Source organism: Archocentrus centrarchus, chromosome 19 (assembly GCF_007364275.1).
Source record: "Archocentrus centrarchus isolate MPI-CPG fArcCen1 chromosome 19, fArcCen1, whole genome shotgun sequence".
In the NCBI taxonomy this organism is placed as follows: Eukaryota; Metazoa; Chordata; class Actinopteri; order Cichliformes; family Cichlidae; genus Archocentrus; species Archocentrus centrarchus.
The window spans coordinates 3,244,645-3,260,550 of NC_044364.1; the positions used below are offsets into that span (position 1 = coordinate 3,244,645).

Here is a 15,906-nt window from a genome sequence, read left to right on the forward strand (position 1 = left end):
TAAATTAATGGAAACGCCTCCACATGATACTGTTGTTTATCTTCCATCTCAGATAATGTAAATGGGGGGGTGGGGGGGGTTCAGTGTTCTTGCTTTTTGTGATCCACTTTAGTTTAAATAATGGTTGCGTTGCCTCGTGATCTGCCATACAAACAGGGATTTGATTTGCATTAATGTCTTGTGTTTTCCTCCCACACTCTGCATTAGTTGTCCTTGTGTACTTGTTGTAGTTCAGGTGTGTGGATGCTGTCTCTGAAATCTGTGTCACACTGCTCGTACTTCTTTCTTCTTAAAGAAAACATGGAGGATAAATGAATGCCAGCAAAGAACACGTCTGAGCCAAAAAAATAAAAATAACTTGAGGGCTTCATAGTGCAGGGATTTACACATTCACTTGGCAAGCAAAAAGGTTGCTGGTTCAACTGCAGCTCAGAGTTGCACCAGTAAGGATGCCCTTCCTGATACTATGAAAATAACACATTGTCTCTATAGCTAATTTCCCCCTTTATAACAACTGCACTGTCAAGGCCACTGGAGCTGATGGCTGTCTGCTGAGCTTCACCTGTGGTAAAGTTCCTCCAGATCACATTTGTAATATAAGTAATATCGTAAAAAAGTACAGACCATCCAAGAAGTCTGCGCTCCACTTTTGGTGGGTGAAATTAGAAGTAATTCATCATGCTTACTAATGTTAGCTGATAGCCAGAGGCTAAAGTGGACCGGAACTATACAGAAAGGATTCCAGTACCTTTAGTTAATGAATGAAAATTAATCTAATAAGCAGGTTAATGCATATTAACCTGAGTTTGTGTTTTGTGTGTTGATGCCTGGTTTCGCTTCCTCCCACGTCCCTTTTCTCATCCCTGTGATGCGCTCACGGTGCAGATGTAAATAAAGTTGCAGTACTCAGCATCTAGTACTGATGCTGGAAAGTTATACTTGTATGGTTTTCATTCATTTTAGACTTTTTAAATTAGATATCGGCTGTGTTGCTAAATTATGTTCCTCTAAAAAAAGGTCTTGCCAAACTAACTGACTCATTTGTGTCATTCAGGAGTCGTATGAAACTACTATGCTACGGAGTTTCATCCAAATCTACGGGAACTCAAAAACATGTCATTTCAAAGCAACTGCTTTCCCCACGCTGCACCACTACACCCAAGAGTTAGGGTTCCCCACCTGCCAAATCCCACCTAAACCACTGGCTGTGTCCATCTTTAAACCAACTGATCAGGTGACTGGAAGGTGGGTTTGTGTATATGGGAATAATGTTGTGCATTTCCACAAGTTTTTCATTCATGAAAAGTCTGAGAATCATTTGTAAAGAAGGTAAAATACAAGCTTCAGAGATCAGTTTAAACCATGGCTAATTAACCAGCGATATTAATTAATTTGGCTACCAAAAACATCAACCACCCACCCACCACCACCACTAACAATACATAACTTGTTTAGTATAACTTGTATAAAAATGCCTTGAAATTGTCATGAATGGTGCGGAACATGTGTGATATATAAATAAAATCAACAAATGCATATAAGACTGGATTCAGCTTCTGTCCACCCTCCAACTCATAAAGCTGACTTCAAGATAGATTAAAATGATTCATTTTGCATTAAACAGCTGCAGCACCTTCAACATCTCAGTCTCCCCGCTTAATTATGCAAACACACTGACACAATATGTATAAGCAAGTTTAAATCTAAACATGACAATTATTCATTTTTAGTAAGCAGCTGCATAAAGGAATGCTGGAAGTGAAGATCATTTATTTTCTCCACTATTACAATCACTTTATTACAAGCATGTTACCACTCATAGAAGAGTATATGATATTCCTGCCTTGCCTTTACTTTTGATATTAGATGAAGTGGGGAAAAAAAAAAAAACACATTTAATACATTTCATATCAAGCCAGTAGCGGCCTCACCTGTAAGATCTTGCACCTCTCAGAGTCACAGTTGATGTCTTCACAGGGATGAAACATGCCCAGTGTCACACAGTTCAGCAGGATCACCAGCATGGACGCTCGCTCGAACCACGTGCAGAACAATAGTTAAGGAATATGACACAGAGAGGTGACAGCAGCTTGCAGTGACAGTCAGCAGAAAACAGGATAATATGCATTTCTCTAGGCTTTCTCCAGTGACCTCATTACCCCGAGCTCATCTGACAAAGTGATGCACGTTTATCTCTTTATATCAAAAACTGTTTTTAAGAGGCGGAGCCGCCAAGGAGGAATCTGGGAAACAGGAAAGCTCACTTGTGACTCTATAAAGTGACAGTCATTGCTCCCATTGCTCCGTTAGGAAAGCGTGTTGGAAAATGTTCACAGTGTTACAGAAGGAGACGGATAGGCACTTTAAAGAGATTATCTGAGGCATAACAAAAGGCGACAACGGCAGATGCTGGAAGACTGGAAGGCTCAATGAAAGGAGGATGAAGTGAACGTGGAGACATCTTGATGCATGGCGCATGAATTTTATTGACTGTGGGGTCGAAGTGGGCAAGCCTAATGTGGTTAGGCTAAATGCCAGCTAGAGCAATGTGACACCAATCAATGATGAGACTAAACACAGATTAGGGTAATATCATTTCAATAAATACACACACACACAAACACACACACACACACACACCACATCACACTGGCTAACAATGTTAGAAAGAAAAAGACAGTTTGTCATCTGTGTGTGTCCGAGTGTGAGCTCAAAGGGAAACAGCGTTTTACACATGTGAATGGGGTGTGTGTGTGTGTGTGTGTGTGTGTGTGTGTGTGTGTGTGTGTGTGTGTGTGTGTGTGTGTGTGTGTGTGTGTGAAAGTGTGGATGCAGGCCATGAGAACAAATGACCTGTCCATCTTTTATCACATTAGTTGCCACTTGCTCATTCATCCCATTGACCCATTATGAAGTTAGGCGAGTGTGGCCTGCCGCCACAGAAAAGCAAGGACAGACGATGCTGGTGAAACACAGATTTTTAAACTATCTTCTTTTGTGCAAGTCCAAATAAACCTCAACTGGCTCGACTTTACACACAGAAGAAAAAAATCTCAAATATCTCAGCTAAAGAGTCTCAAATTCTAGCACTACTAGAGTAAAGAAAATGGAGTCGCCAAATTTATCAAGGGCCATACATATCCAGGCAAACTTTAATTGGCATGGTTATTGGTGGTTCAAGTAATTTGGAAGCTGCTGATTTCCAGGTGAAAAACAAAAGATGTCCAGTGAACAGAAATTCTGTGGACAAAAACTCCTTGTTGATGAAAGAGGCCAGAGGAGTCCAGCCACACTCGTTTGAGCTAATAGACATTATGGTTACTCAGATAACCGCTGGTCAAAACTGGACTCCTCCGTCCAGCTTTAAGGGTAAAGAGTGAAAGGCCGTGGGTTCACACGGTCACCACAACAAGACAAATTAGATTTGGGGAAAAATGTACCCTGCAGCAATAAATCTCTTTTTTGAGCTAAGCGCTATGAAACATGGATCCGACTAAAACAAGGAACACTGAGCTCTGTACTACAGCAGCAATCAGCCAATCATCTGGTAGGGCCATCCTAAAGCATACCTTACTTCATCCTTCTTGACTGTGACCATAATTTCCAAAATAGGAGCCATGCTATATTCACTAGGACTCAAAACTACAGATTGAGACCATAAACTCATCAGTAAAATGTTTAGTGGAGATATTTTAGGTTTTCCCACAGACATCCTTACAACCAGACACCTTTCTTGCAAGGAGTGCAGGATCCTTGGGCAAGATACAGAACCCCGAGTTGCCCCCAGCGCATCCATCAGATCACGAGTGTGTGTGTAAACATTAGATAAAAGTGATTAGGTATAAATAAACGCACTGTACAAATATGTATCTAATTGGGTGAATGAGACTATAAAAAGGTGCTATATAAGTGCCAGTCTAGTTCAGTAGTACTGAACATACAGCACACCAATATCAGACAGACGGGTGAAGAAACTCCACTGCTTCCATTAACTGACACTAAGCGTTACCTGTGCTATCCAGAATCATTCAGGAATATGATACTCTGTGGTTGTTTCAAACTGTCCTGAATGGGAGTATTGGACTGGAGTATTGATAGATACAGGCTGGAGGGATATTTAAGTCTGTGTCCAAAGGAAACCTCAGTAACATCACTTGGATAATGATAGTGGCATCTGGAGGGCAGCGCCTGATTATGTCACACACTGGAGAATGCACAAAATCCAGAGTCCAAAGGGATGCAATTAAAAAGATCAGTCAGTACATAGAGCGGGATCATTAAACAGGAAACAAAAACTCAGCCACAAGGGCCTCGACTTTGAGAACAGTGGCACTAAAAGTTTTAAGGAGCGCAAACTGCAGTCGACGCTATGGCAGCGCCAGCATGCCTTTGCCATTAAGGAAGAAGAAGGCGGGGCTAATTAAAAATAATGAGCTCTATGGGCTTGTTTGTTTAAGCGACTGATATTATCAGCCTTCATCAGTGAAAACCATCATCACTGCAGTTCTGCAGATTTACATGTCATCACTGAGCTCCATCACCAGACAAAACTAGCTAGAACTTTTACTGTCCCATTGGCCAATAAATTAGCATGATATTAAAAATAACTGTTACAGAGGCAGGAGGAGAATGTTGTGTTGTCCAACAGGTACATGAACTAAAATTAACATAAAACACAAACCCAAACAGTCTGCTTACTAACTATTCAGTCCACCGAAGGCTTGATTATTACCCTGGTGGACTATTTCTAACTACACTCCCTATTACACATGTGAAGGTTGGGAATCTATCAATCTCTCTGCAGGTTCTCCAGTGCTGTCAGGACGCCCTCTGGCAGCTAAATGTTTAATAAACTGTTATTTTATTTGATGGATGCATTTAATCTGTTGCCCTCAGCCATACCCTAGCCCCTTAAATTTGCATTAAAGTCTTCAAAACTTTGAGAAGCACAGGACCAGATAAAAAACGAATGCCCTCAATGGAATAACTACAGAATTCCCACGATAGGAGCACCCAACACAGCAGAGACATGACAGAGGTAATGAGACATTTCTATTGCGACTCAGTTACACTGGCTTTGTAAGCACTGTAAGCTAATTTGTTAACGTAGGGGTCTCAAACAAGACACCGATGAACCTTTGTTTTCCTTCCAGCTGATCCAAATTTAGCCCTGTTCATGCGAGAATAGTCTAACAAACAAATAATACAATTTTTTTCCCCAAATTTTTGTTAACAAAACAATAATGCTGGAGATTAAGGATTTTAAATATGTGCACTAATAATGCGTACTAATTGGCTTCTTCCGAATTAGAAAACCAAACTTTGCTTTCTTACTACAAGTGTATTCAGACCTGTAGAACGCACTGCTGTTTGTAACATAATTAAATCAGAAGTTGTCCTCATTAAGGAAATTTGCTTATTCTAGGTAGGTCAGCAAGAAAACTTGTGGAAGCCATAAAGGAAGTGAAAGTACACTGCCAAAGAACATAAAACAGAGTACAGCATGCACTTTGTATGCATGTACAGTATAGTACAAAGAGAGACAGGTCTACAGTAGTTCTCTGCAGAATCACTATGTGACAGTCAGCCTCTCTATGACCCTCTTACCTCTCAGCATGATGGTTTTGTCTGCAACGGTATGAAGATCTGTCAAATTAGAAAGTGCTGGCAGATCAATTTTGTTTGAGGCTCTGTCAACTGTCTTTAGTTGGGATGTTCTTAGGATTAAGGGCAAGAATACAAACCTATAAGCCCCATAACAATATGATTGATATTAAACACTTATGTGGTATGAAGCATAGAAGATGTTACAACAGTGATGGAAACAAGGAATAAGAACTTCCAGTACTAGCAATTCTTTTGTAGGCTGAAGATTAAAAGATAGAGGCCCGAGACCTTGGACAAGATATCTGATGTTCCCCTTAGCTGGTTGTTAGAAATAATGCATTCAGAGGAAGAACAGAGAAAAGGCCTCTACAGTAGCTACAAATCAGTGGGTGGATGTTTTTATTGATCTTTAGTGGCTAGTGCTATGGGTAACATGGTTCAGTGGAGGCTTCACATGATCTGTTATTTACTAAGGCTGCAGTTAAATCAATACACAGGCAGACTGAGGTTCAGAGAGTTGGACAAACTGAAAGACTGACAGCTAAGCTGTAACAGAATGAGTGATAAACAGACTACCTTTATGCATGGATTTGTACCTGACAGTTGGTCACTAGACTGACAGGATCAGGCTACACAGTTAAACCCCTGGAGCATTTGCCGCTGTCTCGGTCAACAGCATTGTTCATTTCAGTTGGTAGTTGCTTCAATCGCTCGCCTCTAACAGTTATTTTACCTGTTATGTTCCCAAATTCAGGGACTCTAGTCACCACATCGCTGTCGATCTCTTTATGTTTATATGTCTGTTAAGAAACCAGCAAACATAAACTGAGACCATTAAAAGTAAAAAATATGGTGTGAAATTATTGGATTTTGTGTTTTCATTAAAAGACTAGCTTCACACTTCCGTAATGTTTAATGCAGGGATCCTCAAATCCAGGCCTCGAGGACCGGTGTCCTGCAGGTTTTAGATGTGTTCCTGATCCAACACACCTGAGTCTAATATAGAAGTCATTAGCAGAACTCTGGAGAACTTGACTGCATACTGAGGAGGTAATTCAGCCATTTGAATCAGTTGTGTTTGATCAGGGACACATCTAAAAGCTGCAGGACACCGGCCCTCGAGGCCTGGATTTGAGGATCCCTGGTTTAATGGTTTCATGGTTTAATGGAGTCAGTCCGAGTAATAACCTAATTAGAAAATGATTATGATCCGACTCTGTAGCTCAAAACAGCAGCCTCTTTCAGCCTAATTAGCATGAAGCTAACGCTAATAGGTCACTCTGTGCTACATGACCTACAAGTAAATATCAGGCAGACCATGCTAACATACCCAGTTAGCAGCATTTCCTCTGGCGTTAGCCAGCAGCTTTTGGTGTCTGACAGTAGCTAAGCTTTAAACAAATGCCTCTGTTATATTTCTGAGTCACTGCTACAGCTAGCCTACATACTCTGTGTACTAGAGTTTGCCATTATCCTCCGTACACAGCTTGTTGCAACACAGCCCACTGTTAATATCATAGACTAAAGTCAAAGAATCAATGAAAAATGAATAAAGCCTTTAAATGTATTCAGCATTTTAAGTGGGTACTTTATAGGTGCTTGACAAAGAACTATGAAGAAAATAGATTTTGTATTGAATAACAAGTTAAACTTCAAGGAAACCTTTTCAAAGGTGAATATGTAAAGGCCAGACAGGTATACTGTTGACTGGAGGTCTTACAGAAGAATGAAGAGGATTTAATAACAGAGGCATAAAGAAAAGGCAGAGGCGCGGGGGGGGGGGGGGGGGGGGGGGGGGCTTATGTAGTGAGATAGAGACTAAGAAAAACATTAAATATGAATAATCTGACTAATTTAATCAATAACTCTTCCTCTTCTGCCCTCATTCTCTTCCTCTGTCTCTCCAGCTGGTGGGCTATAATTAAACAATAATGGCAGAATGTGTGTGTGTGTATGAACACACATACACGCACACCTTCATGGTGTCAGCATATAAACAAGCGGTGACACCCTGAGGGATGGATTCAATTAGAGGAAAGATACACGGGGATATGCTCTGTCAAAACTCTGAAAGCAAGGAGCATACATGCTCTACACCACAGGCACACACAAAAACACACAACAATAGTTTTTATCTGAGAGGCAACACCATCAAACTCATCAACACCCAGGATTCTGCTCTCGTGGGTTCTTCAAAGTCTTTCTTGCACATGCAAACACAGCGTGCACGGTTTGTGTGTGTGCGAAAGAGAGAGAGAGCTTCTAGAAAACCAGAGCAGAAATATGTTAGAAAAATTCAAAAGAGCAAAGTTTGTTGTAAAAAAAAAAAAAAAAAAAAGAGAAAAGTTTCTACCATCTCATCGAGTTCTTCCAGCTCTTATTTCTTTCATGAGAGCAGGGAAATGAATCCTCAGCAGGATGAGATGAGGTGCACACTCACTCCGAGAGCAATCAATATAGACGAGACTCTCTGAATAGATATTATTCATTGTGTTTACTATAACTCACACAGGACGTGATTCTGCATCCATCTCTTCTTTGCCCATCTCCACACATACTGTTTGGCCTTGGCTCGTCACACACTCCGAATCCAAACCTACGTCTCTCTTAGGCTGGTGAAATACCACCTCCCTGCACTTAAAGGTGGGAGAAACAGCTATATAATAAAGGATGCATATGCAATATAACAGCTTAAATATACTGAGACACAAAAGCAGGATCAACTGAGATCAATAATGTCAATGTTTTCATATTCATTTGCAGGTTTTCCCAGACTAAAAAATGTAAAAAAAGAGACAACCAGTTTTGGATTTTAATATATCCAGCAATAGATATAACTTTGATGAAAAGCTATGGAAAACACACATGATACTGATAGGATGATATTAATACATTTTAAGCTGTTTAAAGGTAAAAAAAAAAAAATGGGGGGAGTTGATGTTTATTGGCTAAGAGAAGACTAAAAATAGTAGATGCAAGTAGATTTGGTAGGCCATGGAGTCAAGCTCAACTAGCATTAACACATTAACATCAACTTAAGCATCAGGTGACATCCGCTGCTTCTGCAAACCTCTTTGCAACCCACCTCCACTCCACATCCCACATTTCATGCTATGTAGTATTTCTGATTTCATCAGTGTCAGGTCTGTTATCAATGATGCTTAACCCTGTTCTGTGAGGGGTTTCTGCCTTTAAGCTGTAAATGTACACGCACAGTAGGACAAACATATGAGCCACCCTGCCTTAAACATTCACATATGCACAAAGAACTGTGAAGAGGTCCCAGAATATATCCATACTGCCACATCTAAATGCTTTCAGATGGAATAACAATCCGATGTGGTGCTGTCAGGGAAAAAAATCCTAACTTTCCTGGTGTTGCAAAGATGGGTATGAAGTGAAGTGTTTTGTTACAGACTGAACAAAAAAAGGCAGAAATTTAGCAACTTTGCAGAAACTCTAGAAATCTTTAAAGAAATCAAATTATATCGCTAAAAAGTAGTTTGTGCAATACATAAAATAAACATCCATCTTCTTCTGCTTATGTAATGACCGAAAACATAACCTCCCTCCACCTATGGGTGGGTGACTTAAGAATAATGAATTAAGAAGATCGGAACATCACTTAATTATTATTTCTTTGACTTCCTTATATAATACTGCCTTGCCCTCTTCTTTAAAATATTATAATTATCAATTTAATAATAAAATACATCCTGAGAAGAATATATATGATAACAACAGGTTGTCCCAATCTCCCTCAAAATGTAAGTTAAAGCAGCTTGAATATTGCTTACTTTGTACAGTACGGGACTGAGACGGTCTGCTTGATGCAACCTGGTGAAATTGAGGTTGTACAACCCCCCGTTATGTTCATGAAAGGAATTCAGATCAAAGTCAAGAGGATTCTGAAAGAGGATGTGAAAAGGCACGTCGTCTTGATTAAAACTCACTCTTCCCTGAAGTTCAGATACGGCAAAGGCCAAGCCCAACATCAGCAAGGTGTTCGGCACAGCAAGCAGCTGGGAGACCGAGGGCAACGCAGTGGCATTCAGCTGAACGTGGGTATATGTTCCTTAAAGCCTTCAGTGAGACGTGCAGGAGAAGGCAGTCCGGATGGAAACAGCAGGAGAAAGGGAAAAGGAGGAAGAGGAAGCAGATAAGGTAGGTGAAGGGCTGCTGTGAAACAAGGTTCGATTTATGTTTACTTAGAAGATGAAGGAGATGAAAAGAAATGAGGAGTCTACCATGTACGAGAGACTACAGATCTACGAGGAAATAATACCAAGGATGCAGTCATTATTACTGACGTGACCAGTATCAGGAAACACAGGCAAATTAATCAACTCTTATATGCCAAGGATTCCTGAAGGCAAACGTGAGCTTTTAAGCCCTGATTAATGCCAATCTAAAGGTTACAAAGACAGAGGAAACCAGCAGCTGGGCAAAAGCAGATTAATTTCCTGGGACCCCAAACCTGATCGTGAAAATCTTGATATTGATGGGTTTTCCCCCCTTGAGGGCTCTCAAGTGAACTTAAGGTATTCTAATTCTAAGTTATTTTAGTATGAAGGTATTTCTGTTCACCCTTTGTTGACTTTTTGGATTGATCATTTGATAATAAGCAAATTTGTTGTAAATGCCAATCTTGAAAACATATATACACTTCACAGGGCAACATAAATTTGTCTGTGCCTTGTAAGACCATTCACAGTTTTAAAAATACACTGCTCAGAAAAATTAAAGGAACACCTTTTAATCAGATTAGCGTCAATTCAGTTAAACCTCTGAGATATTGATAAGTATCAGAAGGGGTTGTTAATCAGTTTCAGCTGCTTTGGAGTTAATTAAATTACCAACAGGTGCATTAGAGGGGCAACAATGAGACAACCCCCAAAACAGGAATGGTTTTACAGGTGGAGGACACTCACATTTTTTCCCTGCTCATCTTTTCGGACTGCGTTTTAACTCGTTTAGCATTTGGCTCAGGACAGTGTCACTACATGATGGTAGCTGTCATGCTCATGTTAATGTCAGAGGCTTTGTTGATCTCTCCAGCAACCCCGATCTCCTCCTTCTGCAGAGCATACACACAGACTGTACATAAAAGATGGTTTTAATATCACCCAATATTTTATTGACTCCTGTTTTAAAGCCTCTATTGAGCATTTTGACCACTGCAGTGAGCCAGACATCACAAGAGAGGAGTGGATGTAATGATGCAATATGTAATTGCAGATACCATAAACTCATATAGGAGCAACATGTTAATCATAAGATAGCCACACCCTGAAGCGTAACCTGACTCTACAAGGCTGAAATTAGACCATATCTGACAAAGTTATACTGTACTAAAACTCTAAAGTAGCATTTGAGACCAAATCCAGTAACAACTAGGGTCATTTTCTCTCCTTGGACTCCTCTATAACCTGACCTTTGGCAGGCAGACTCACCCCCTGCTGGCCATTAGCAAGAATGCATGTTAAGGTACTTAGTGGTTTGCCTATGACTTGATGACAGCATTGCTATGAGACATCTCGGCTCCTGAATGTGAGTTGTTTGCAGCAAAGAGGGAATTTTCTCTGTAGAATGGTCTCAGATTGGAACAACCTTAAATGCATGAATCCATGAACTCTACAAATCTAAACATTTAAATTCAGCCAAGACTTAGTTGGGAAGTGCAAAGGAAATCAAAACTTTTCATGTCTGAAGACAGGAAATCGCTGGGGAGACGATTATAAAATGGCCACTGTGAAGCGAGAGGCTGACATTAAATCGCTCTCCGTTTTCTTGGTTCCGCTTCTCTTCAGTGGCCCCGCTGTACTACAAACCATTTTCCCCTTTACCACTCATGACAACCGACCTTCTTTTTGTCTTTGTTTCCTCAGGAGTGCAATGCCTTTTCCTCCAAGAGAAAACTTTACAAAGCACAGCCACTCCATGTGAAGGTTTGCAAAACAGGAAGGAAGGTAGCTGAGGGTGAAAAGTGAGGTTTATCTGTGTTCAGAGACAGCCACTGCTGCTGTCTCACCTTTACTGCTTGTCTTCCATCAATCCCCCCTTCTCCAAATCCTTCAAAGGCTTTTTTTTTTTCCCTCTCTATAATCACTTTCTTTTCTCTCCCCTTTCATTTTTCTGTCTGCACTGCCTTACCCCAGCTATTTTCTGGGAGGAGACTGACAAAAATAAAACCTTTTTTTGGAGAAAGAGTGCTGAACATGCCAGAATAAAAAAAAAAAAAGAAACTGAAAGTGAAAGGATGTTCATGAAATATTGAGGGTGACTGCTGCAGCCTTTTGTAATGCGCAATCCATCACTGTCATTGGGCATAAATGTGTGCATGTGTGCTCACAGATATGTGTGCATTTATACATCCATATTTATTTGTCTCTCTTTGCATGATCCACATGAAAAATGCCACTTCATCAGAAAAATAGATGACAGTTCTTTGGCTGTCTTCTTGCTCCAAATCTGAGCAAAGGAATATTAAAGTGTTTCTGTAGGATCTTTGTTCTCTATGAAAATGTGAGGTTATGGTTTCCACACAGAGGGAAACAAGAAGCAGTGGTCCAATAATCCACCAAGCAGCATCCAAAACTACTCACACAGGCCTACAGACCAGTCAACAACCATCTGGCAACCACCTGTTGTGAGGGGAAAACGTATAATCCGACCAGTTGCGAGTGGTTGCTAAAGGTTGCTGTCAGTTGCTAATCTGAAATTGGTCACAAAGAGGTGCTGCACTGAAAACCTTGTGATTGGTTTGCTCATTAGGTTGCCATGGTTGCCTGGAGTTTGCCAATCCACTAGCACCCCAACGAAATCACGAGGTTTTTGGTGCAGCACCTTCTTTATGACCAATTTCATCGGGATAAGCCAGCAGCCTCCAGCAACCTCTCCTCAGCCAGTCCCAGTGACGGGAGGTTGCCAGCCAGTCTCTAGGTCTGTGTCACTGAGACCTAAAGCAGCTAAACAAGGACAGGTGCTTTGGAGAGCATTCTTGAATTTGCCACCAGTATGTTTAAGGTTAAGAAAAAATTAGGCACAAAAATGATTTGGTAATTTGGTAACCACTACCAAACAGAGAAGGTTTGCTTCTAAAATCTAACCAGCCTACAACCACAAATGAAATAAAATATGGACCGCAAGCTAGCAGCGATGCACTGTCCAGATGCTGAGTAATGGTCTCAATAGAACACGCACATCCAAAGTGAAGGGTGCAGGAAAAAAACGAAGAATAGATGGAAAACAGAATTCTGCGCACCAGAACGTCTGAACGTCTGAAGAAAGGCATGTTGGCCCGAAACATCACTTCTTTGTAAGGTCTGCTTAGATTAAATATTTTTGAAGGAGCGTTCTGGTGTGTGGAATTCTGTTTTCCACAGATGCTGAGTAATGTCACTGAAATTCAAGCAAAATTTGCAGCTTCATTCATTCAATTTAGAGGAGAAATTATACAAGAGGATTATCTATATAAAGGGAGACTGGAATTTTCACTACAGTGGCCAACTACTGTGTCTGATTCAAAACAGCACCTCCACCTCCTGTATAGGAATTTTTGTGTCCACCATGAATCATTTGGATTATAACATTTTGTCAAAGCTGGTGATGTGCCACAATGATGCACAAGGCAGTGGTGTGTAATGTGTTGGACTCTGGCAGGGGGACACACGTCTGTCACTCCCAGCTCCACGTTTCTCAGCATGCAGGTTTACTGTTGTGTTGAGATCACTTTAACCCAAACCCTTTCTAAATCTAATGCCATATTATAATGTATTAGAGTGTGAACTGTCTTCAGGCTGTCAGCACTGCCCTTTTAAGAAGCTGGGGTCATCAGAAATATGTCCCTGAGATCAGGCTGCAGGTGGGGAAAGTTAATTAACAACCTGTCTCAGTAATGAGTAACTGAATTCATTTGATGCTGAAGGACCTGTGACAAAAAAAATAAAAAATCATGTGAGGCCCAAAAACACAGAAATTCGTTGCTATGCTAAATGTTGTCAATGTGTTTACTGAGTTATTAGTTAAAATGAGAACTATGCTTGTAAATATGCTGCTTCAGGTATGACTCTTAGCGAAAGGCTGCTGTGTTACTAAGCAGTGTCTTGGCTCAGGCTGTGGAAAATCCTGCTAGCATATCCCAACTGCTTGCTGACAAACCTTATCAGCAGCCTGAGTCAGGAGTCAGAGAGTTAGGAGGCTGAAGGAAATACCGGCATATTGTTGCACCGGCTGTATCAGTGCCTACCATATTAAAGGTGGGTTGAAAAAGAGCTGAGCAGGGAGGATGGATGGGCGAGAAATGGGGAGGGGAGGGGGGGATATAACAGAAAGTGCTTTTTTTTTGGGGGGGGGGGGGGGGGGGGGGGGGGGGGGGGGGGGGGGTGACAGGAAGGAAAAGAGTAACAAATGTGAAAAAGTGAAAGGCGACAAAAGAAGAAGGAAGATAGTGAGCCAAACGTATCAGTTTACTGTCCTTACAGAGCATTTTGCCACAGCGCCTCAACAATCATGTGTGTGCGCAGGAGAGAGTTGGGGGCTTGATAGCAGACCAAACGATTTCCCAAGAGGGAATATGGGTGACAGCAAACAACATTAAACTTTTAGTGGCTTACATTATTGACAAGTTAATCCATGGCTCCGATATGCTGTCCATTTAAATAGGCTGCAACTTTGTTTCAAGCTCCTTTCTCATGAATATGGATGCATACAAAACACAGACTATTATACTGAGACAATGGAGACTCAATTTTGATGTGAGAGTGGGGAAAGAAAAGGCTGACTTCACTATCTGGTTGCCTTGTTAAGATCCACAGCAAAACCAGTTGGTCTTCTAATACGTCCCCTTGTGGATATGCAGCATCATTTAAGCTGCAGTCAGCCGGTTACTTTGTGCTTTTACGTGTGAATTTTACATTGAAAATGCAGGAGTATAGGGTTTCTATTAAGCTCACAGCACAAGCAGTTCCTATACACACACACACACACACACACACACACACACGCATATAAAACTCTCATCAGCCAGGAAACACCCCTGTATCTTGCCACTGCGGACTACGAGTTGCTTAGCAACGCAGGCTTTCATTGGGAAGTATTGTGAAGTCACATCTCTATTGCTGTGGTATCTGTAGCTCAGGCGATGGGCAGAGCTGTCGCAGCTACAGAGCAGAACTTTGAGGGTGGTGCTGGAAAGCCTGCGAAGTGCGTTTTTCAGCAACATCTTCAACTACCATCCAGAACACGAACTATCCTCTTTTGCTTTTTATCCTTAACCATCGACTACGGCCGGATTCTGGCTTTGTCATATAAGCTTATTTACAGATGATCCACTTGAAATCCCTGTGAATTGGGGGGGAGGGGGGCGTGTAGCATGACCAGAGTTACCGTTCACCTGCAGGAGACCAGAGCTACCACAGAGTGAAGAAAAACATCCGTCCTGGTAAATAAAAGTAAGCAAATATATAATTTTGGAGACAAGAAAGAAAGAGAGAATAAAAGGAGAGTGGGAGAGAGATTTTACACTACTATAGCAGCTGCCTTGGTGACGCAATGGAAGGAAATATCAGTTTCTTCACTACAATCAGGGAGCAGACAGAAGGAAAGACTATACTGTACTACAGCACGTCTCATGCTGGTACAGTAGCTCGTACTCCTCCTTGAGATATGCTAATTTTTGCAGTATAGTTTTATGATGCCCATTATTTGCTCGGTCAAAGGCTTCTTTGCACACATCTAAGATTGTCAAACCAGCAGTTATCCAAAGGCTGAGTAACCTCCTGCGTGCCACTTCTGTAACAGGGAATCTCTAATACCGAGTGTAATTGCCATCGTCAGCGGCGATTACGCCACTTTGCTGTTCACGCTTGGAGTGATGCAGAGGGATTACACTGTTGTGTTCACCAGTGTGAGTGAACACAAGGTAAAAGCAATATAGTTTAAATCATGAGTGTCTTAGAGTCTTCAAGGCAACTGGAAGAAAACCACCCACTGCCAGAAAGCATATATGGATGATTAGAATGAACCCTAAACTGGAGTGACAGCAGTTTTAAATGAGTTTTTCCTAAAGCATCTTCTTTGGAGCACATCCCAGCTGTCATGAGGCGAGAGGCAGGGTGTATCCTGGAAAGTCTGCCAGTCCATCACAGAGATACAGACGAGCACTCGCTTTTAGATTCACACCTATAAGCAATTTAGAATCACCAATTAACCTAACAAGCATGGGCACAACATCCAGTCTCCTCAAAGAAAAGCACCAACTGGACAAAAACGCCATACTGCAGGTTTTGTGAGCAAATT

The 15,906-nt window shown here is 41.2% G+C and overlaps 1 protein-coding gene across 1 annotated transcript in view; it reads right to left on the reverse strand.

Annotated features, from left to right (window-relative positions):
- cacna1g (calcium channel, voltage-dependent, T type, alpha 1G subunit) overlaps nt 1–15,906 on the reverse strand; it is a 304,885-nt gene that overhangs the window by 207,254 nt on the left and 81,725 nt on the right. The window contains 1 exon segment of the mRNA XM_030755883.1: nt 1,932–2,043. Within this exon segment, the coding sequence (XP_030611743.1) occupies nt 1,932–2,043 (112 nt within the window).